The sequence below is a fragment of the Suncus etruscus genome, chromosome 6, assembly GCF_024139225.1.
Source record: "Suncus etruscus isolate mSunEtr1 chromosome 6, mSunEtr1.pri.cur, whole genome shotgun sequence".
Taxonomy (NCBI): domain Eukaryota; kingdom Metazoa; phylum Chordata; class Mammalia; order Eulipotyphla; family Soricidae; genus Suncus; species Suncus etruscus.
This window is the reverse complement of record NC_064853.1, coordinates 98,418,239-98,442,038: the sequence shown is the minus strand read 5'-3', so window position 1 is coordinate 98,442,038 and position 23,800 is coordinate 98,418,239. Positions and strand designations below refer to the sequence as shown.

Sequence of the window (23,800 nt, the reverse complement as noted above, 5' to 3'; positions counted from 1 at the left end):
CAGGGCCCCATTGCAAAATATAGTGGTGCTTGTACTACTCAGCAAGATAATTCCTGGGTTCCCTGAGAACACAGTACTTTTCCCACTACCTTTACCCCAGCCAAGCAAAGTTCTTGGCTGGGCAGTCTTAGGGGATGGGGTGACCAAGAATTTCCTGTCAATGTGGGGAGGGGTTCCTCTCCTCTGCTCTGGCCAAGGATGTTTACCAGCACACAAGATCACAACAAGCTCATTCAGGAGCACGTGGAGCAATGCCTTCTTGCAGACAGCAGAACTTGGCAGCCATGTCCGTTTCTGGTTGTATGAACAGCCCACCCTGGCTAACATATAGGCACCCACCACAGGGCCCCACCGCCCAGTCAGACTGTGATGCTGAGGTTTAATTGCTTGTACTTCAGGAACACTCTGGAAATACTTTTTACTTTCACCAAGAAAATTTCTTCGTTCATCTCCTCTAACAGGAACTCCAAAGTGCAAAGAGGGTGAGGAGAAAGAGAAAATGAGAGGCCAGAAGTTGGGGTGGTGGTGGAGAATGACTCACTGGAGAGCTTTAGAGAAGCCCCTAGACACAGGGGTCTCAAACTTGAGGCCTGGCCCGCGGGCCACAAACGGCCCTCCCTCCGTTCAACATTTTGTGGCCCTGCCCTAGAGGAATCTTTTTTTGTTTTGTTTTGTTTTGTTTTAGTTGTTTGGGTCACACACCCCAATGTTCGAGGCTTACTACTGACTTTGCACTCAAGGATCACCCTGACTTTGCCTCCTGTGGCCCCCAGGTAAATTGAGTTTGAGACCCCTGACTGATTTTCTCTGTCTGCTATTGAAGTCCCTCAGGGAGTCTTCCTGGGAGTACCCGCAATCTACAAGTAGGATTCAGTGCCTCTCACTTCCTCCAATGCTGGTAGAAACCAGGAATCTCTTTACTTCATCCTCATCACAAGGGGAGCTTTACCCTTGGGGGTGCTTCTTGCTTTTCAGCTTTATCCTTTACTCCCCAGACTCTGTCCTACCAAGAAGCCGGGGCCAACTTTTCCTCTCTAGGACTCTACGCCAGACACTTCCCTCCTCTGCTTTCTATGTGTGGGATTGCTGTTGAGGGTGCTGAGGGCTAGGCTGGCTGGAGCCAGGGCTCTGTGTGTATCTGTTACTGTCCCACAAGGCTGCTGCATGGCAGGACTGTACACAATGCACCGGCAGCAGTCTATAGAAGCTGCATCTGCAGGGCAGTCTGTAAGCAAGGAGTATCCATGAGACTATTACGGTGTTCTCAACATCCACCTTTAGCAGGTGAGGGAACAGTGACACATTTTCATCTGTCACAGGACACAGCTAACGCTGCTGCATACAAAGACCATCCAAGCACCCACCTGAAGAGTGGACTGATAAATTGATAGACAGATCAGCCGTCAAGGACATAATTCCTTTTCTATAACCCTCCTTAGTCAAAGTGTGACACCAGGCCTCACAGCTTCTGGGACCTCCAGCTGCAGTGAAGCCACTGCCCCTTTCTGAGCTAGCTCTTCTGAGCTCCCCAGCTTTCTGGCAGGCTCCACTCAGTCTCAGAATGATGTTTCTCAGAACTCTCCTGGCCTCCTCCTCCACTTTCTAGCCTCCTTGAGAATGCCAAAAGGGGAGGAAGGAGTGTCTTGAGTGAAGCCAATTTCCATGGGGCTCAAGTACACATAATAGGGACCCTGCATTTCCATGGGTTGACCCCTGAAGCTAAAGTGGGAAAATAGCAGGTTTTGGCCTGGTGGCACTCAACTGGCCCTAGACCACTGGCAGGCCCGGGCCTGCAGCCTTTGCAGTTCATATCCAGAGTGGCAGAGTAGGTGGCAGGCAGGAACTCTGGACTATGCTTTTGAGACCCTTCTGAAGCCGAATGCAGAGGCAGCCAGAGCCAAAAGAAATGCATTGTCCCGTGGGAGGCTAGAATGAAGGCCACCGATCTCAGATCTGCCCGACTGCTCCTCATCCTACCAAGACTTCCAACCTTTTGTGGAAGTACTGTTATTGAGGGGAGGGTAATACTCAGCAGTGCTCAGGGGTTATTTATTCCTGATTTGGGGGCACCGAGTCACCCCTGATCTTCCAGGTACCAAGCAGTGCAGGATGGGGGCTCAAATCAAACTCCAGTTTTCTACATGTAAAACATGTGAACTGCCCATTCAGACAACTTAGCTTGGGTGTTCATTATTTGCTCCTAATTTGTTATCTGAAGGGTCTTGGTAGGGACTTAAAGAAAAAAAAAATTTCTGAGCAATGCAGCCTGTCTCTGACACATATATTCAGAGAAGTGAATTCTGATGATCAACAATAACAAAGACCATCAGCCATCACTCATTACATTCACACTGAGGCTCGCAACTCAGAGTTTGCCCACAACCAGGATTTGTTTACCTATTTGGAATAAACTCTTGTGGCTGGAACTATGTAAACGTAGAACTCAGCTCATACACTCGGTGTGACCATGTCAGAAGTAAAACCTGGTACAAGCTTGCGTGTGCAAACCCAGAGCAAAGCCTACCTGCAGCAGTGACTTGAAAAAAAGAAAGAAGTGGTGGATTAAGTCTCTGTGATGACACGGAACAGTCATAACATCGATGACCCAGAAAACAAACAAACCAAAGGGACACAAAGCAACTTCAATAACGGCCCCACTCCGGCCGTTCTCAGCCCTGGTCTATCTGAAGAAAAAAAAAGGAAACGGTTTTGCAGAAAAACACCCTCCACCTGCTTGGTAACCGTAGATATGATAGAAATAACGAAGTCCGGGTTAAAAGAAAGAACCAAAAAAATTTATTCAAGAATTGACAAGACAAAAGAAAAAAAAGCAACAAACAAAACAAACAAAAGTGCTCTAGTTCTGGCTAGAAAACAATTTGGTCCCCCCAAAGAAATGTCACAAAATCCCAGGTAAAAGCTGGTGGTGGCCTTTGGCTCACCGGCCTGGGTCCCAAACCCGCTTGCCACCCACCACAACTGCGGGGCCTCTCGGGTTTCCAGCCCCAAGCTGGAAAAACAAAAACAAAAACAAACTTTTGGACAAACAAAAACCAGACCGAGGATAGGCAGTGTCCCTTCCTCCAGGCGCCCGCGACCGACCGTGGCCGGGCGGACGAACAAGGAGGGAGAGACACCTCCTGATCAAAGATGGGGCAATTTGTTTTCGATTTTATTTTGTACGTAGGGCCGGGGGCAGAAAAACCTTCCAATTCCTGGAGAAAAACCGTCGTTTGCCAGTCTCCTACCTCTCTTCACTGAGCTTTTTGGGAAAGCAGTTGTGAGGGCAAACTTTCCCGTTTGGCTTTAGCGAACTCCGAGGTCACGAGAAAGGTGGCCGGTTTTCCGGTGAGTTTCTTTTTTCTTTCTTTTTTCCCTTAAAAGAGAAAAAAGAACTCTATTTCTCGAACACCATTGACCGCGGCCCCGCCGATTCTTTTCTGCAAAGCATCAACCGGTCGCCTGGTCCCGGGGTGGGGGCCTGGAGGGCGGAAGGCTCGGGGTCGGCTCCTCGGAGCCGCGGTGCGGGGCCCACCGGAGTCCCGGCTCCGGCGGCTTCGGAAGGGCGTTCTCAGAGCGCACGGGAGCCGAACCGGCCTCGCGGGTCCGTTTCTCGGGCGGGCCCCGGCGCACCCCGGCCCGCACGGGCGCTTCCTCTCTGTCGGAACTGGAATTCGGGCCAGGGGTGAGGGCTCGGAGCGCCGGGCTCGGGGGCGGCCTGCGGGGAGCGCGTAGGGGAGGCCGCTCGCGGGACCCAGCTCGCTCCGGCGGGCGCGGGGCGCAGCGCTGCAGACAAAAGAGCGGCGCGGGGCGCGGGGGGCTCCGGGCGGCCGGACCCCGCGCGCGCGCGGGCGGCTGCGCTCCCCGGGCCGGCGCCTTCCCAGTCCCGGCGCGCGCGGGCTCTAGAGGTCGAGGCGCGAGTGCAGCGCGGCCGCCTTGCCGTCGTGGTCCCAGTACGAGCACTGCATCATGGCGAGCTCGGGCTGCCGGGCGCAGGCGAACTGCAGGCCCGCGGCGCCGGCGGGCGCGGGCGGCGCGGGGGGCGCGGCGGCGGCCGGGCTGGCCGGGCCGAGCTGGGCGGGCGGCGGCGCGGGCGGCGGCGCGGCGGCGGCGTGCAGGTGGTGGGCGTGCGGGTGCGGGTGCGGGCGCGGGTGCTGCTGCTGCGGCGGCGGCGGCGGCGGCGGGGGCGCGGCGGGCGGGCCGCCCAGGCCGTTGTAGGCGCTCCCCACGCCGGGGTGCGGGCAGGCGGGCAGCGCCAGGCTCTGCACGCGCGGGTAGGGCGCGTAGGAGGCGGCGGGCCCCGCCAGGCCCTTGGCGGCCGCCGCCATCTGGCAGGACGCCACCGGGTAGGGCAGCGGCGACGGCGGCTGCGGCAGCGGCCACGAGCCGCCCAGGAAGCCGGGCTGCAGGTACTTGGGCGGCGCCAGGTAGCCCAGGCCGTCGGCGGCCGCGCCGACACCGACACCGACGCCGAAGGGCGGCTTGCTGGGCGCGAAGGGCGCGGGCGGCGGGCGGCAGGGCCGCTTCATGCGGCGGCGGCGGCGGTAGTTGCCCTTCTCGAACATGTCCTCGCAGGCCGGGTCGAGCGTCCAGTAGTTGCCCTTGCGCTCGCCGCCGCCCTCGCGCGGCACCTTCACGAAGCACTCGTTGAGGCTCAGGTTGTGGCGGATGCTGTTCTGCCAGCCCTTCTTGTTGCGCTCGTAGAAGGGGAACTTGGCCACGATGTACTGGTAGATGCCCGAGAGCGTGAGGCGCTTCTCGGCGCTGTCGCGGATGGCCATGGCGATGAGCGCCACGTACGAGTACGGGGGCTTCTGCGCCGCGGGGGGCTGCTCGGCGCTGGCGGCGCTGGCGGCGTTGGCGGCGGCCGGGCCGGGGTCCGAGCCCGGGCCGGGGGCGGAGGGCGCGCCGGGGCTCGGCGGGGCGGCGGCGGGCGCGGGCTCCGGGTAGCTGGCCATCGCGGCGGCCGGCCGGGCGGGCTGGGGCCGCGGCTCCTCGGCGCGGCGCTCCTGCCGGGACGTCCCGTTCCGTTCCGTTCCGTCCCGTTCCGTTCGCTGCTCCCGGTCCGGGCGGCTGGCGGCTCGGCAGCTCAGCCTCTGTCCAGGGGAGGCGAGTCCGCGCCCAGCAGGGCCCCGCCGCCGCCGCCGCCCCTCCCCGCCTCGGGGCCCGCGCCCGCCCCCGCCCCGCCGCCCTCCCGAGGCGCGACGCGACGCGCGATGAGCCCGGCCGGCCCGCTCCGAGTCCGCGCGGCGTGTGCGGCCCCGCCGAGTTCCGCTTGCGTCAGGCGCCCTCGGCCCGCGCCCGCGGCCGCCGAGTCCCTCCGGGCCACGCCCGCTCCTCCCCGCCGCCCTCCGGCCGGGCCCACCCCCGCCGGCCCCGGGAGCCGCCGCCTCGCCGGGGAAAGAAAGCGCGCCCTCGGCTGGGACCCGCGCCGGGCGGACCTCCGGGAGGACAGCGGCCCGGAACCGGCGCGCGCCCCTGGGCTGCTCGGAGACTCGGCCCGGCCGGCCGCCGCTCGCGTCGCCTTCTCCCGCGGGCGCCCCGGCAAGCAGTTCAGGGGCCCTGGGCCGGGACGAGCCCGCTCCTCCGACGCCGCTCCGGAGAACTCAGGGTCTCGAGAGCCCGCGGCGCCCGTGCCCTCGCGTGGACGCCGGCCTGGTCCTGGGGCTCAGCTCAGGGATGGAAGGGAAGGACGGAGGGGCCCCCAGGTGTCGCAGGGACAGAGCGTGGGGAGGTCTGTGCCTGCGAGCCAGCACGCGGGCGCTTACATACATGAGGGGTGTACTCAAGACATGCGCCAGTGCAGGGAGCGATGCTCTGTTCGGACCCTGCCCGGCTTAGAGGTGAACGGTTTGTGCCTACCGCCCCTCAGAGTGAAAGTAGCTGGGGGCCACTGTGTCTTCCTTCTCTTTCTGTCTTCCCCCTCCCTCCCTCCGTCCCTCCCATCCCTCCCTCCCTCCCTTCCCTTCCCTTCCCTTCCCTTCCCTTCCCTTCCCTTCCCTTCCCTTCCCTTCCCTTCCCTTCCCTTCCCTTCCCTCCCTCCCTCCCTCCCTCCCTTCCTTCCTTCCTTCCTTCCTTCCTTCCTTCCTTCCTTCCTTCCTTCCTTCCTTCCTTCCTTCCTTCCTTCCTTCCTTCCTTCTTCCCCCCCTCCCTCTTTCTCCTTTCCTCCCTCTTTCCTCTCTTCCTTTCCTCTTCCTACAGCATACAAATTTCAGCACAGACTCAGGAAAAGCAACAGGCTGAGCTAAAGACATAGGATCCAGTATTTCTCTAAGAAGACTTTTGTCCTGATGTTTCTCCAGAACTGAGTTATCATCTCTCAGCAGGTGTGATGGGGACCCAATTACCATGGGGAGAGACTGCTAGTGTGTGTGTGTGTGTGTGTGTGTGTAGTGGAGGGGTGGGGGATCCCATTGACACTATTGGAAGTCAGACATGGCCTCACCAGTCAACAACCTTCAGGGCCTTGGAGGGAGGAAGGGAGGGAGATAGGGATGAGAACTCGTGTTTCAAGCTTCTTGGCTTCGAGGGGCCCGGATGAACACATGTCTGGTGTCTGGAGTGGTCCAATTCCATCACCCCTCTTTATCCAGTATGGACCCCGGCACTCACAGGCCACTTTCATTGCTCTGCATTTAGAGAGCAAAGGGAGGCCAGAGCGTGGGATCTTTGAAATCAGCCTGTTGAAGATCTGACAGCAGAGCAAGCACTGAATGAGAGGGATCCTCCAGGGAGCACCGCACAGCGACCCCCTAAACTCACTTTCCTGCACTCACCATAGCAAATGGCTCTGGGATTTGGAGCTCAGCCATCTCCCACCCCCAAACAGGGGCAGGCTAACTGAAGCCCTGAGGGTATCTGACTGTGTGGGGGGTGGGAGTTAGGCTTGGGACTGCTGCAGACTGACCCAGAGCCTGTTCTCTCCCTTGGCTTGAACTGGGATGACAGCTGGATCTGCCCCTTCCCCCAGGACTCTGCTCTCATCTGACCACCCAGGCTGGCCGCTCTGTCCCCCTGCTGCAGCCAGGTGTGACAGCATTGTCCCATGTGTCAACACTCACCCATTCACATTCCACACTGGCTCTCTTTCAGCTTCTGAGTGAGCTAGTGTGTGAGAGTGTGTTTGAGAGTGTATAAGTGTGTTGAACATGTGTGTCTATGTGTGAATATGTATTTGTGTGAGTGAATACATGTGTGTGAATGTTCATGTATGAATGTAGGTGGGTGGGTATGAGTGTCAGCACATGTAAGAGTGTGTGAATGTGTGCATAGGAGCATATATATGGGCACATGAGCTTGTGTGAATTGTAGGTCTGTGAATATATGACATCGTGTGTATATTTGAGCTTATGAGCGTGTGAATGTGTGTATGTACATATGAATATACTTGAGTATAACATATGTGTGTACCTGTGGAGGAGGAAGAGGAGGGCAGAGAACTTTCTCTAGGATTTTTGAATGGAAGGAACAGGAGCATTGAGTCCTAAAGATGGAAATCCTAGACTACAAGAGAAAGGGTTCCTGGTGGGTGTGTGCCCAAGCTCATCTTCCTGCCCCTCTGACAAGGGTTCCTGCAGCCAAGATGGAAGGGGGGGGGGCACTAGTGTTAACCCTAATCAAAACTCTGTGCTCACTGACAGGTGGGGAGAGGGGACCGGTGCCCCAGAATGCGCCGGACACATCTGACTAACTTCTCAAACTTCTGGGCACTGAGGAGGACCTTGCTTTGCTTGGTGAGGCTGGGCCAGGTCTGGCCATCAAAGGGCTCAGATGAAAGGGGGTCTCCGTCCTACATGGTGACTGTGGCCCTGTCTGGGAACACTTTGTACCTGGCTCAGAGCATCTGTGGGCCTAGCAGGTACCAAGGAGCCCCAGGCTTAAAGCTGGGGGGGCTTCCTGGTGGGATACCAGGTCTGCCCCAGAGGTTCAGGCCACATACCAGAATCTCCGCTCCCACATGAACTCCACCCCCTCTAAGCTTCTGGGTTCTCAGCTCCCTAGCTGGCCACCAAACACATACCAGTTTCTCTTGAATCTCCATCCCTGAAATATGTGAGTTCCATTATCTCCCCAAGCAGAGGGCTGGCTAGTGGGGTGAGCCCCTCCCCCATCCTTCCAAGCTCAGCTTCAGCCTGGACTTGGGTCTCCAGAAAAACAGGCCCATCCCATGCCAGAGCTCTCTCCCCATCTCTGTGCTGACGTCATTAGTCATTAGTCTCTCATCTTCTGTGGGGAGAGAGGCTGAGAAATAAGGGGATTTCTGCCTTGAATATAAAAGTAAGTCTCTGTTTAGAGACTTGTGTTCTTGCTGTTAACGAGTGCAGGATGAGCTGAGGAAAAAGTCAAACAACCTGTCCTTACAAATTGTCTAGGCTAATAGTGCCATAAGCATTGCAACCACTATCTTTACATACTTCCTGATTTAATGATGCCATGAGCATGGCAACCGCTATCTTTGCATACCATCCGAATCAATGATGCCACGTACCTTTTGACTGCTGTCTTCACATACCATCTTGTTGCTGTCATGCCTAAGCTGTATTACCCACATTCTGTTTCCCGCCTAAAGCTTACCTTTAAAAACCCTGTCCCTACCTTTAATGAATGAAGTCCATTGCTTTGAAAATGCTTCCCTGCGAGTGGTCTGTAGCTCGCAGTCTTCCCTCCTTTTCCAGGATCTAGCCTCCAAGGCTATGGGCTGGAAGAGACCCTTACCCACCTCTGCATCTGCCGGCCTCATCGGGGGCCCAATGCCTAGAGCATGACAATCTTCTCCTTCCTGCTGATGCAGGTGACTCTCAGCAGCCCATTATTGATTTTTCTGTCACTCAGCCAGTGGGGACAGTGAAAGACTGCCTCCAGGTGTCCCTTAGCCCAGTAACCACTCTGAACACCACCCCTAAGTGGAAGCACACAGGCCATCTGCCCTCTCTGTGGCTCTGCCCTGTCATCCTCCCCTATGGTGGTGGCCCTGAGGTGCCAGGGGTATGTGTTTATGTGGGGGTGTATGTGTGGGTGTATGTGGGGTTTATGTGGGATGGGAGGATGAGGGAGGAGAAAGAGGGCAAGTATGAGGAAAAGAGAGGGACAGGAGAGGGGGAAAGAGAAAGTGGGAGAGAATGAGAGGGAAAAGTGCAAGGGAGAAGAAGGAGCAATACCACTCCTAGGGATATACCCTAGGAACACAAAAAATGCAATACAAAAATCCCATCCTGACACCTATATTCATTGCAGCACTCTACCATACCAAGACTCCGGAAACAACCAAGATGCCCTTCAACAGATGAATGGTTAAAGAAACGGTGGTACATATACACAATGGAATATTATGCAGCCGTCAGGAGAGATGAAGTCATGAAATGTTCCTATACATGAATGTACATGGAATCTATTATGCTAACTGAAATAAGTCAGAGGGAGAGAGATAGACAGAATAGTTTCACTCATCTATGGGTTTTAAGAAAAATTAATGACATTATGGTAATAATCCCCAGAGAGGAGGGCTGGAAGTTCTAGCTCACTTCATGAAGCTCACCAGAAAGAGTGATGCGTGCAGTTAGAGAAATAACTACACTGAGAACTATCATAACCATGTGAATGAATGAGGGAAGTGAAAAGTACAGGTGGGGTTGGGATGGGTAGGAGGGAGATTTGGGACATTGGTGATGGGACTGTTGCACTGGTGATGGGGAGGGGTGTTCTTTACATGACTGAAACCCAACCACATCATGCTTGTAATCAAGATGCTTAAATAAGATATTATTAAAAAAAAAAAAGAGAAATGATGAAGAGGAGAGGAAAGATGGGGAGAGGTGGAGGGAGACAGTGAGAGGGAAGGGAGAGGAGAGAGCGGGGACAGAGAAAGAGAGAAGGAGGAGGGCAAGGAATTGATCCTGCTGTTCCCGGGGATGAGCTTACTGGCAGCTGTTAGGAGCTGGTGAGTGTTGCTGAGAATGTTCTCCCACCCCCAGCAGGCCAGACTTTTGGTCTTACTTTCCTGACACATGTCCCTATGCCCATGGACCAGCAGGCTGCTAGACCCACTGTGGCCACAGAAGCCCTCCTCCTGAGAGTAAGAGAGAGAAAGGTCAGAGGCCCCAGGAAGTCACCCACAGGGATCTCAAGATATCCCAGTAGAGAGGGATCTCAAGATAGCCAGTAGAGAGGGCTGGGGTACCTGGCCAGCTTCCTCTGTTATTCATAGCCTCCACTCTCTAGGCTCAGAGCCTTAACCATTGAGTTCCTGCCCCTGCCCCTGGCAGCTTTAGAAAGCAAGGAGTGTGATGTGTCCTTGATTTGTTGTTTTATCTTGTGGTCACACTAAATGGTGCTCAGAGCTCACTCCTGGCTCTGCTCAGGGATCAAACCTGGTGGGGCTAAGGAAGCCATATGGGATCCTTGGGATCAAACCTGGGTCCCCTGTGCCCCAAACAAGTGAAAGGCAAGGAGAACTGTACTATCCCTGCAACCAGTCCTGTGTTTTTGTGTCCTGCCTTCTTGGCCACCCAACCTCTAAGGGGCAGACCCTGTCCATGTCTCACCCAGCCTCACTGTGTTTCCCAGTGGTTGGGTCTCAGGCCCAGGGGATACCCTGGGATGGGAAGGTGGCCCTGTTTCCCACAGGATCCAGCCATACCCCTTCCTTGCCACCAAGTGGGATTTCCAGCAAAGGGCATACTAGATGGGTAGGGGTAGGGCCACTGAAGAGCACTACTGATTTGAGCCACTGGCTGTGCAGATGCCGCCTTAGGAGAGGACACAAGGTCCATCATGGTCATCTCCCAGCATGGTGAGAACTTGTTGGCACCATTCATACTAACCTTTGCCACAAAATTCTCCTTTGCACAAACCCTGCCTCAATTGGCTGCAAAGTATGACCACACCATACTTTTCTTTGGGGTTCTTAGGACCTTGTCCATTTTTCACCAAAGTTCTGGACACCCACCTGTGGGGCCATTTTTGTTCTCTCTCTCTCTCTCTCTCTTTCTCTCTCTCTCTTAGTTTTTGGGTCACATCCGGCAGCACTCAGGGGTCACTCCTGGCTCCATGCTCACAAATTGCCCCTGGCAGGCACAGGGAACCATATGGGATGCCAGGTTTCGAACCACTGACCTTCTGCATGAAAGACAAATGCCTTACTCCATGTTATCTCTCTGCCCTCCCCCTTTCTCTCTCTCTCTCCCTCTGTCAAGCCTGGTAATATTCAGCAGATATTCCTGGCTCTGCACTTAGAAATCACTCCTGGCTGGATCCTGTCTGGGATCCACGTGGGATGCAGAGGTTCGAACCTGGGTCAGGCATTTCCAAGAAAGCCCTCTACTGACTGTACTATCTCTCCAGCTCCTTTGTTTCTCTTTTAATCACAACCAGTGGTGCTGAGGTTACTCCAAGCTCAGTGCTCAAGGATCCTCTAGAGGTGCTCAGGGGACCATGTGGACAGAGACAAAGCCTCCTGTATACAAAGCAAGTACTCCACACCCACTGAGTTACTTCACCTTCTCAGGAAGTGAGATTTTTTTTTTTTGATTCTGGGGGTTTGGGTCATGTCTCTCTCAGCTCTTCTGGGTGTGCTTGGAATATATCATGCAGTACTGGGTGATGAAAACATTGGCTCCAAAAGAAATAAAAATAAAATAAAATAAAAACATTGGCTCCAGTTGAACCATCACTCTCACTTGTCTATTTTTGGGTCACATAAATCATACTCAGGACTTACTCCTGGCTCTGGGCTCAGATCATCTCTGGTAGGACTCTGCATAGGTAAACCATATGCAAGGTTAGTGCCATACCTGCTGTTCTATCTCTCCAGTACCAAAAGGTCACTTTCAATTTTTTTTTTTTGTTTTTGTTTTTTGGGTCACACCCAGCAGTGCTCAGGGGTTATTCCTGGCTCCAGGCTCAGAAATTGCTCCTGGCAGGCTCGGGGGACCATATAGGACTCTGGGATTCGAACTGATGACCTTTGCATGAAAGGCAAATGCCTTACCTCCATGCTATCTCTCTGGCCCCTACAATTTTTTTTTTTTTTGGTTTTTGGGCCACACCCTGTGACGCTCAGGGGTTACTCCTGGCTATGCGCTCAGAAGTTGCTCCTGGCTTCTTGGGGGACCATATGGGGCACCGGGGGATCGAACCGCGGTCCGTCCTAGGTTAGCGCAGGCAAGGCAGGCACCTTACCTCCAGCGCCACCGCCCGGCCCCCCCTACAATTTTTTTAAAAAGTATTTTAACAACTATTAGGTACCATCTCACGCCACAGAATAAGAACAATTGGTGCTGGTGGGAATGTGGGGAGAAAGGAACTCTGATTGTTGGTGAGAATGCTGTCTAGTCCAGCCTTTATGGAAAACACTATGGAGATTCCTCAAAAAACTGGAAATTGAGCTCCCATATGATCCAGCTATACCACTCTTAGGGATATATCCAAGAACAAAAAAAAAAAAATACAATTCAAAAATCCCTTCCTCACACCTATATTCATTGCAGTGCTATTTACAATAGCCAGAATCTGGAAACAACCAAGATGCCCTTCCACAGATGAATGGCTAAAGAAATGGTGGTACATATACACAATGGAATATTATGCGGCCGTCAGGAGAGATGAAGTCATGAAATTTTCCTATATGTGGATGGACATGGAAACTATTATGCTAAGTGAAATAAGTCAAAAGGAGAGAGATACACACAGAATAGTCTTACTCATCTATGGGTTCTAAGAAAAACAAAAGACATTATTGTAATAATGCCCAGAAAAAATAAAGATGAGGGCCAGAAGTACTGACTCACGATATGAATGAAGCTCACACAAAAGTGGTGAGTGCAGTTAAATAACTACACTGACAACTATGGTGACAATGTCAATGAGTGAGAGAAGTAGAATGCCTGTCTTGAATACAGGCAGGGGTTGGGAAGGTGGGAGAGGGAGCATTGGTGGTGGGAATGTTGAACTGGTGATGGGCGATGTTCTTTATATGACTGAACCCCAACTGCAATCATGTCTGTAATCAAGGTGCTTAAATAAATACATTATTGAAAAAAAAGTACTGGGGCCAGAGTGGTGGCGCAAGTGGTAGTGCATTTGCCTTGCACATGCTAACCTAGGACGGACCATGATTCAATCCCCAGGCATCCCATATAGTCCCCCAAGCCAGGAGTGATTTTTTTTTTTTTTTTGGTTTTTGGGCCACACCCGGCGGTGCTCAGGGGTTACTCCTGGCTGTCTGCTCAGAAATAGCTCCTGGCAGGCACGGGGGACCATATGGGACACCGGGATTCGAACCAGCCACCTTTGGTCCTGGATCGGCTGCTTGCAAGGCAAACGCCGCTGTGCTATCTCTCCGGGCCCAGTTCTGTCCTTTCTTAATACAACCAACGTATATGAATCTCCTGACCTTTGTTCCTTCCTTATTCCACACTTACCTTTCCTCTTCCTCCCCTATTTCTTTCCTTCTCCTCACTGTATTCAAGAGTGTTCTAGGCAACCCCCACTTAAACCATTGCATTCCTTCATGTAGTTATTCTAAATACCCCTATAAGTGATATAGGCCTGTATTTATCCTTATGGCTTACTTTATTTAATATAATATCTTCCAGTTCCATCCATGTGGCAGCAAATTCCCGATTGCATCATTCTTTAGAGCTATGTAGTATTATTCCATGACATATATGCATATACATTTATATGTATAGATACCACATCTTCATGATACACTCATCTATTGTTGGATATCTAAATTCATTCCATCTCAGCTATTGTATGAACTGCTGTGATAAGTAGTGGTGTTCATATGTCCTTTTTTTTTTGGGGGGGGGGCAACACCCAGTAGTGGTCAGGACTTACTCCTGACTCTGCACTCTGAAATTACTCCTGGCAGGTTCGGGGACCATGTGGGATACAGGGGATCGAACTCAGGTCGGCCCATGCAAGGCAAATGCCCTCCCTGCTATGCTTTCGCTCTGGCCCCCATACATCTTTTTTGGATGATTTTTTTTCTGTCCTGGAGATAGATACCCAAAAGTGAAATTGCTGGATCATATGGCAGCTCAATCCTGAGTTCCAGGGGGTCACTTTTATTTAGGTAATGGACTTGAATGTAGTATGGAGGAAAGGAAGGAAAAGAGCTGAGCTTTGTGTTTCTTATGGCAGGTCTTCGAAGGACATTTCCCTTGTGTGACATTTCCCTGTGCTTGTGTGCTTGTGCTGCGTGTCTGCTGAATAGTTCACACATAGTAAACTGTCTGCATCTCAGGTATCCAGTGAGTGTCTTTACAAGTGCTTCTATTACCTTCAAATCCTGGACGGCCACTACCAAGGCCTTGCTTGCCTTACCTACTTGACTTGATTATATCAACTCTTGTTTGCTTTTTGGGCCACACCTGGAGATGTTTAGGTTTACTCATGGTTCTGTGCTCAGGGATCACTTTTGGTCTTGTGGTTCCAAGGATCGAATTGGCTCTGTTGTATCTAAGGCAAGCACCTATTTCTCTGGCTCTGGTTCCTATTCTTTAAATACATCTTCCCTGATTTTTCCTCCTTCCACCATCTGTTAAAAAGTTGTGGACCTCTTATCTGATTGTCTTCTGTAATCTGGATTTTGTTAATTGCATCTCAGTGGAGTTTTTTTCCTTTTCAGTCATTTTCTGTATCTTAGTGAATCAGCAGTCTTAAGATTTTGATTTTGTTTGTTTTTGTTTTGAGCCATACCTTGTGCTGCTCAGGGTCTGTTTCCTGTTGAATGAAGGGGACCATGAAGTGCCAGGGACTAAACCTGGCTTTCAGCATGCAAAACATGTGCTTGGCTCTTTGAGCCATCTCTCACCCTAGGGCTGATATTTTGGCAAGAACACTTGGGCACAATTTGGTTTTACCAGGACACATTCATGTCAAGATTTTTCTCTTAAGTTTTCACAGCTGTTGATCACTTCCTAGAGCTTTTATTGGTTTCATTTGCAAAATGACATTAATAAGTTTGTTAATAACTGGAAAATTCCACAAAGAGGAATTCCTTTTTTTTTTTTTTTTTTTTTTGATTTTTGGCTCACACCTGGCAGCGCTCAAGGGTTACTCCTAGCTTTACATTCAGAAATCGCTCCTGGCCGGCTCGGGGAACCATATGGGATGCTGGGATTCAAACGGACCTTCTGCATGCAAGGCAAATGCCTTATCTTTATGCTATCTCTCCAGCCCCAGGAATTTTTTCTTGTCACCCCTTTGATGGCCCTTAGGTTAGATATGAGAAAGGACTAGAAAATTTAATGATAATGAGATTTTGAGTGTATATGGAGGAACTACACAGAAGTGGCCATGAGTGGCCTTCTGTGTGGTTAGGAAGATCTGGGCTGTGACTGCCACCTTAGAGGAGAAAGGAAGAAAAAAGAAAAGGACAAGCAAATCATCACACCCTTCGTCTCTTCCCATGCATGAGCTGAACCCCATATTCTTTGCAGATTGTTTTGGTCATGGGGTTGGAAAGCAGTGAATGAATTCCCTGGGTAGGGCGCTCTTGGCACCAAGACACAGGAGCCATGGGAGTGAAGGGGTAACAGGCAGGATTTTTGGCAGGGGAATCGAGGGAGTCCTGGCAGGTCACACCAGGGCAGGGCTGAGCTTGCCTGTAGTGCCACAGTATAGTCCAGAATCCAGCATATTGTGCTTTCATCAAAGTTATCTTCAGCTGTGGGCCTGCCAGATGCCCAGGTAAGTGCCATGGATGTCAGGGAAAAAAAATTATGCTTGGCCCTTCTGATTAGGAGGCAAACCAGCACACTTTCCAAAAGCACTTTGTCTTGTTTTTGGGCCATGCCAGGCTGTACACAGGGGTGGCTCTTGGCTCTGCACTTAAGGATCACTGCTGTGCAATTGGGGGACCAAATGGGATGCCAAGGATCAAACCCAGGTTTGCCACATGCAAGGCACACCACCACTATCACTTCAGCCCAAACAGAAGCACTTTTTTTCCCTTTATTATTTATTTCTGGGGTTAGTGTGCTAAGGGGCCCAGGTCCTCATACATGATACATACTAAAGCATGTGCTTAGCCACTGAGCTACCTCCTCTGTTAACACAAATGTTTCCCAAGTGTTTGCTGCATGCTAGAAGGAGCAGGAGGCTCTGCAAGTGAGTTAGATGTGCCCCTTTGTCAACCGTTCACCATCTCAGCATGTCTATTTTGGAAATATTTTTTGTTCTTGTGCACTGTTCTTTTTCTCCAAACTAGAAGTACATCCTCCTAGTCACATGGGCCTTGAGGTTACCATACTTGGGCCTGGTCGAGGTGACTAGTTCCCATCAACCACTTCTCAGTTCATTGTCACAGCTGCCCAAGGGTCACCTCCTAATCAGTAGACGGCTCTCTACCTTGTCTGGACTTCCTTCTAGCTCTGTAATCACTGCTGATCTTGTGTGTTTCTTTGCCGCTTTACTACCTGGGAGCCCCCCCTCTCCCACCTACACATAGTCACCTCTATTCTCTTCTTCCCATAACAACTCATGTGCCTGGTGGAAAAACGTCTCTCGTCTTCTACCTGTGCTGCTGTGCAAGACCTCCATATCTTAGAGTAGTGTCAGCCCAGTAGGGCACAGGAAGTCTGATGGGAAAGTTAGACAGAAATCTACTAAGCACAGTGAGCCCAAACAGTAACACAGAAGGCTCCACTAGCACCAAGCACAGCCCAATAAATCCTTAGATACTGACTTTAGTAACTAACACCATGGAGAGATAGAATAATTACTGCAAATAGACCTTTGCTGATCTAAGTTTGGATAATTCCATTTGCCTTTGTGTTGTGACAAGCACTATGAAGTAAATTTGTTTGTGCCTGCATGGAGGCAGGGTAGAGTGGTGGTGAGGGGATTGGGGACAATGGGGAAGGGGAGGTCACAGTGATGATAAGATTGGTGTTTGAATTTTTTTGTTTTGTTTTGTTTTTGGGTCACACCTGGCAGCGCTCAGGGGTTGATTTTGGCTCTAAGCTCAGAAATCGCTCCTGGCAGGCTCAGGGGACTATATAGGATGCTGGGATTTGAACCACCATCCTTCTGCATGCAAGGCAAGTGCCCTACTTCCATGCTATTTCTCCGGCCCCTGGTGTTTGAATTCTTTTTTTTTTTTTTTTGGTTTTTGGGCTACACCCTGCGGTGCTCAGGGGTTACTCCCGGCTGTCAGAAATAGCTCCTGGCAGGCACGCGGGACCATATGGGACACCAGGATTTGAACCAACCACCTTAGGTCCTGGATCGGCTGCTTGCAAGGCAAACACCGCTGTGCTATCTCTCTGGACCCTGATGTTTGAATTCTTAATGCCTAAAGTAACTGTATTATAAACAATTTGGTAAAGTATGGTGTTATAATAAAAATTGAAAAAAACAGAAAATGTTGAGAGTTGGAGGTTGCACATTTACATGACTGAAACCCAAACACAATCATGTATGTAATAAAGTTGTTTAAATAAAAAATTAAAAAAAAGCATAAAGGAGATTGATCAGAGAAAAGATAAAAATAAAACTATTAATAAAAAAAAAAGAAACCTCCTAGGTGAAGATTCGTCTGGAAAACAAGGAAACATTCCAAAGGAAACAGTTTGTGTGGCTCTGTGCAGGATTTAATTGGGGAAGAGAGGCACCCACAGGAGGGAACTGAGACACATATTGAGCATGTGCATGGGGGTGCTCCTGGTTTGCCTGGGCTCCTAGAGGCCAGAAACAGGCTCATGGGATCTCTGGGGCTTTCTCCTACCACTTCTTTCATCAGGAGGCACCTTAGGCGGCTACGCCTGAGGTGGTAGCTGGAGCTTGCTTTCTCTCTGCTGAGGCACCTACGGTGAGTCTGGTATGTGAACTGGCCACACGGAGAAATGGGACAAATGGGGACAAACTGGGGTTCTTGGAGTACTGGGAGGCCATGCAGCACAGAGATGCTGTCTCCTACCCACAGGATTGTGTATGCGCATGCCTCCTCCCATCTTGACATTAGCATTCTTGGTTTGCAATAGATGCCCCCTTGCCCCTTCGCTAGGTGCTTATTCTTGGAAGAGTCCAGGGTCTTACTGGGGAAGGGAGACCCTTCTCCCCAGCTGTGTGGGAGAAAGGGAGCTGCCCAGAGGGGGGGTGGCAGCTGAAGTCCAGATGATGGTGTGTGTGTGTGTGTGTGTGTGTGTGTGTGTGTGTGTGTGTGTGTGTGTGTGTATGTGTAATACCCATGTTGTTCAGGCTCAGCCTTGGCAAAGGGGACTGGGCAAAGACTTTGGGGACCTTTTCTGACAAGGACAGTCTTAGTTTGAGGAGCAGCCCGGTGGGCGTGTGGGTGCATGAACACTCAGACACATTCACCCACACTGCTGTTTACGCATAATCTGGGTTCCTTCTCTGCACCCTGACCCTTCCTCTGAAGCTCAAGTCCCTGGGAAATGGCTCCTTTACAATGGGTGTGTGTGTGTGTGTGTGTGTGTGTGTGTGTGTGTGTGTGTGTGTCACACGCAGGAGAGTGGCTCTGCAGTCCAGGTTCACTCCTGGAAGACTCAGGAAATCTTATGGGGTACAGGGGATCAAGCAAGTTAGTGGCATCATACAAGACAAACTCCCTACTCTCTGTTCTGTTGCTTTGGCTCTTCAATGCCTGTTGTACTTGGAGTACCCTTATCCAATGTTTCCCTGGAGCTTGTCATTTCTCAGGCTCAAAAGTGCTCTCTCTCTCTCTCTCTCTCTCTCTCTCACTCTCTCTCTTTTCTCTCTCTCTCTCCCTCTCTCTCTCTGTATCCTCTCTGTCTCTTTCAAACACTTTTTTACTTAGTTAAAGAACTATGATTTGCAAAGTTACTGATAGTTGAGTCTTAGGCATATAGTGTTTCAACATCAATCCTACCACCAGTCTTAACCCCATCACTAGTGTTCCCATAGACCAACATCCCCCACACTCGATCTCCACTCCCTGCATCCACCTTGGTAGACACACTACAAAGTTTGGTAGTTGCAGCTTAGCTCCTCTGTTTCGGTGTTGTTGAATCTGTGCTTTGGATACCATGTTCCCCCATCATCAATATAAGGAAATCCCAACCCGTGTTCTCCTATTACTTTTACATCTTATGCCTTCCCACCTTGATTACATTCTTTTTCTATCCTCCTCCTCTCTAAGCTCTGGGGTTAAGGATGATCTAGGCAACTTCAGTATGGGGTTTCTCTTCAAACCCTAGTGGAGGCTTTCCTTGGGCTCCTGGGGTTTTCTTGGGTTCCTGGGGTTTTAGGACAGAATTGTTTGTGAACATTAAATGCCAGGAGTACCTGCTTATGCTCCATAAGTGAGACAGCACAGGATGGGTTGTCTGTCCCCCTGCCTGCCAGGACAGCCTCTAGGAGGTTGCTAGAATTGGTCATTCATTCCTTCATCCATCCACATTTGCATTCAAAAGCTTGTAGCCAGGCATTCCCTAGACAGTGGCTAGATATGGGGGTCTGGAGCAGCAGGACTTGTTTCTCTCTTCAGGGTGGTGTGTGGGAGTGGTTTGAATGGGTGTGTGTGGGTGTGGTTTGAATGGGTGATGGGTGTGATGAGCATGGGAAAGTTTCTGGAAAAGAAGTGAGGTTGGGGTTCTCTGAGGGCTGAGTGAGAACAGGGAGGGGTGGGGAAATAAGAAGTAAGCAAGAAGCCTGTGAAGAAAGGATTCCTGGTGGGGAGGCCATAGTATTCTCAGAGAAGCTTTGGGCTGAGGTGACTGTGCCCAGTGTTAGTGGGGTGTGTGGTGGACAGTCATCTAAACAGTGGACATGCTCCACTCCTAAGGTGTGGGATTCCAAGGGCCTTGGACTTTATCCTCAGGTCCTTCAGGATGTGGGATGGGAGAGCAGGAAGTGGGCTTGTTTGCTTGGCAGAATGATGGTGGTAGAATGTGGGCAATTGGGAACACAAGGAATTCCCACACAGGGAAAGGGCAGATCCAAGGAAGAGGAGTATGCCCATTTAGGAAGTGGACTTGGCTGCTGGATGGGAACTTCTGGGGTGAGGAGGCTCAGCAGGTCCTGATGGGTTCTGTCCTGCTTAGTGGTGTGTGGTATAGGCTGCAGGCCTGGGCTCCCTGGCAGGAAGGCGATGGTGTGAAACATGTGTTGGGGTGCACTTGGGAAGAGGTCAGGAATCTACCTCAGAGCTCATCTGGCAGGATCGAGTCATGGAGAGCAGGAACAGAGGCAATAGAGGCCAGGAAATGAAGAGTGCCAAGAGCTGGGCGGCCTTTCAATAATAGGCTCCCCAGGGCGGGGGTGGGTGTAATAGTGGAAGTCCTGGGAAGGCAATGGTCTGAGCCTCCAGCATTCCCCCTCAAAAAAGCCTCCTTTGATGGCTGCCTCGGCCTAATTGCTGTGCTACTGGTGAGAGTCTCTGTGCTGGTGACAGTCCAGAGGCTGCAGTATACCAGCATGGGACAAAGGTAATGGCCCTTTCTCTGTACTTTATTGACTCAGATCCTATCAGTTCTCCCCAGGTGTAAACTTTACACACTTTATCTAACTTAATCTTCAAACCACTACTTTCTGATAATCTTATTTGGCTTTTGAGGACACATTCAACAGTGCTCTGGGCTTATTCCTGACTCCGTATTCTGGGATCACTCCTGCAAGGGACTGGGGAACACTGTCTGGTGCCAGGGTGGAACCTGGTGGACTGCATGTGGGTCAACTACTTACCCTTACCTGCTGTTCTAGCTCTTAGGCTGCTCGGATAGATATTCTTGCCCCACTTCATAAAGAAAAATATAGTAGCTCCAAGAGGGTGTCTTGCCCAAGGTGGCACAGTTGGTTAGAGCTGAAGCTGGGCTACAGAGTCAGATCTCTCCAGAGACCCTAAGGGTCATTTTTACTTCACCCTAACAGTATGGCAGTAGGAGTGATGGTCCATGCTCAGTGCCCATGTGGTGCTGAGTATCAAACTCTAGATTTCCATGGGGCGAGAACATAGTTACAGCAGGGAGGGTGCTTGCCTTGCATGTGGCTGATCTGAGTTCGATCCCTGCCATCTCATATGGTTCCCTGAGCTCTGCCAGGAGTGATTTCAGAGTGCAGAGCCAGTAGCAAACCCTAAGCATTTCTGCATGTGGTGCCCCCTAAAAATAACCCCTCTGGATTCTCACTTACAAAGCCTGCACTTATCCCATAGGCCCATGTGCCCTGTCTTGCCCCCAACTCTAGCAAAGGTCATGCTTTTGACAGTCTCCTGCCTTTTCCTCAGCGACTGGACTGCACAGGGACGACTGTCTCCTGGGCTGGCATCTGAACCTGGCCTGACTTGCCCACACCCTTTGAGCCCCCAGGTCACCTCAGAGAAGGCCTGTCTCCCAGATTAGCCCTAAAGACAACACGGTCCTGAAGAAGAAAGAGGAGGTCTAGGCCCAGCTGAGGCCTGCGTGGGGCAGGGCTTCCCGAGAGCCAGCGGGGCACTTCCTCTTGGGAAAGCCTGGAGCGGGTCAGTTCCTCAGGCCTGAGCACCCACCGGAGACAGGAGGCCCTGCCTGCTCGCTGCCCATTGTCCAGGCCCTGTGCTCTGCTTCCCATGCGCCTCCTGTTTATGCAGGAAGCTCCTGATCAGGGATGTCACCTCCCTCTCCTCATGGCCTCTCTGAGCTCAAGTTCCTCCGGGCAGTGGCAGTGAGTGAGGACAAAGTATCAGCTATCTCTGCTCAGTGACTCTTAAGAATGAGAGTGTGAGGCCATGAATTCCATTCTGGCTTTCACCATTCCTCAGGCTTTCACCAGAGCTCTGAAAAATAGGGCACCAACACCACAAGTAAGTGTGTGAGCACCACAACCACGGGTGCAGCCCTGGACATCACAACAATGAGATGATAACAATGGAGGGAAGGGAAGATGAAAAAAGGGAAAAAATAGTAAAGAAAAGTTGTGGGCCAAAGAGATCTAGTACAGCCTTGAATGTGGTCGATCTGGCTGGGGTTTGATCCCCTGCACCGCAATTGCTGCCTTGAGTGCCACCAAGACTGATCCTTGAGTGCAAAGTCAGGAATAAGCCCTAAGCATATCTAGGTGTGACCTGCAAACAAAAACAAACAAGCGTTGATGTGGTGTGGCCAAGTAAGTGGGTCAAAGTGAGGTCTTGGCTGTCCAGGATTTGAAAGCGACCACGCCTTAGCTATATGACACCAAGTGAGTGTGTGAGATGAGGACGGTCATTCCTTCTCTTCCTCTCAGCTGACATGGAAGCATACCTGGAATATCGAAGTCCAGCTTCTAAAACAGAGTAGGTGCTCAACAAATGACACCTCCTGTTGCATGTGGCGTGTTCTGTCCTTTATACTGTTGTGAATCAGCCCTGGGGCTTCAGACATGCTAGTGGCAGAGCCTGTTACTAAGCCACACCCCCAGCTTGCTGTTCCTTTGTTCGCTATCTCACATTTTTAGTTGTAAGGAGTGTCACCTGTATTTATCTTGTCGGGGTTGGCGTTATGCTTATTTCATTTACTTATATATTTGAGGTACCATGGTTTGCAACATAATTCATCATTAGTTTTCCTGCATAAAGCATTCCTGCACCACACCCTCCACCAGAGTGACCACTTCCCTCCACTGTTGTCCCCACTGGGGATGGTTTTAAAAAATGTCTATCAAGGGTCAGAAAGATAAAGATAAGGCACTTGAGTGCCTGTGGCTGACCCAAGTTTGAACCTTAGGCGCCATATGTACTTGTGAGTATAGGACCAGGAATAGCCCCTGAGCACCACCAGGTGTGTAACTGCCTCCCACTAAAACAAAACAAAACAACCTAAAATAAGGCTTTTTGCTGCAGTGTCATTTCTCCTTTTTGAGAGGCTTTGATGCAGAACCTTAATCAATATGGAGTAGCAGGCCACTGGCTTCTCGGGCTATGTTTTGGTTGTTGGAACACTTCTACTTGGAGTCCTTTTGGCTGATCATGAGGATGATTCTTCCTGGCTATACAAGAGAGCTTAGATGTATACTTTTTTTGGGGTGGGGTCACACCCGGCGCTGCTCAGGGGTTACTCCTGGCTCTACGCTCAGAAAGCGCTCCTGGCAGGCTTGGGGGACCATATGGGATGCCAGGATTCAAACCACTGTCCTTCTGCATGCAAGGCAACTTCCCTAACTCCATATTATCTCTCTGGCCCCAGAAGTACATTTTTTGGTTTAATTAAATTTAAGTGGAGGGCCAGAGAGATAGTGCAGCAGGTAAATGCTTGCTTTGCAACATGCTGATCTGGGTTTGATCCCTGATATTACATATGGTTGCCCTGAGCATTACCAGTGGATCCTGCTTTTAGACCACATCCAGTGATGCTTGGCTCTGTGCTCAGATATTACTTCCTGGCACTGCTTGGGGGAATAGTCGATGCTGGGGATCAAACCTGGATTAACCCTATTTGCCAGGTAAATTCCTGGCTTGCTATATTATCTCCCTCCCACCCCAATTTTTTTTAAAGTGAAGTTCCAAGGCAGTGGACTGAAATCAAGCTAGAATTTCCTCACTCACCAAAAAAAAAAAAAAAAAAAAAAAAAACATTGCAAAAGTTAAAAAGATAAAATGGAAGATTGAGCTGAATTTCAATAATGAAGGGATACTCTTAATAATCAGAAGAGATGGGCCAATTCAGACATAAAGGTGTAATGGGTTGTGATAAGGGTATGCTGATGTTCTTCCCACTGCTGTTCAAATAGACAGCAAAAGGTCAAACTCCTCAGTCTAGAACCTGAGCAGCAAGCACGTGTGAGTTTCTGAGTGAGTGCTAAGCCTTTGTCACAAATGCCTGTATATTGTTCAGTTACCCACGTTTGTTCTTTCTTTGCT

The 23,800-nt window shown here is 51.1% G+C and overlaps 1 protein-coding gene across 1 annotated transcript; it reads right to left on the bottom strand.

The window, feature by feature from the left end:
• Positions 1-3,902: 3,902 nt before the first annotated feature.
• Positions 3,903-8,529, bottom strand: FOXL2 (forkhead box L2). The gene is made up of 2 exons (XM_049775609.1): positions 8,489-8,529; positions 3,903-5,562 (listed from the first exon to the last, which is right to left on the bottom strand). The coding sequence occupies exons 1-2, from the start codon at positions 8,527-8,529 to the stop codon at positions 3,903-3,905; spliced, it is 1,701 nt and encodes a 566-aa protein (XP_049631566.1).
• Positions 8,530-23,800: the final 15,271 nt, after the last annotated feature.

What these genes read in the sequence shown, in the direction of transcription:
- FOXL2 (XM_049775609.1), bottom strand. Translation starts at nt 8,529, where the DNA reads ATGACAGCAACAAGATGGTATGTGAAGACAGCAGTCAAAAG. An exon ending in GTGAAGACAGCAGTCAAAAG is followed by an intron (nt 5,563 to 8,488) that starts GTACGTGGCATC and finishes GTCCCGGCCCAG; the next exon opens with GGCCCCTGAACTGCTTGCCG.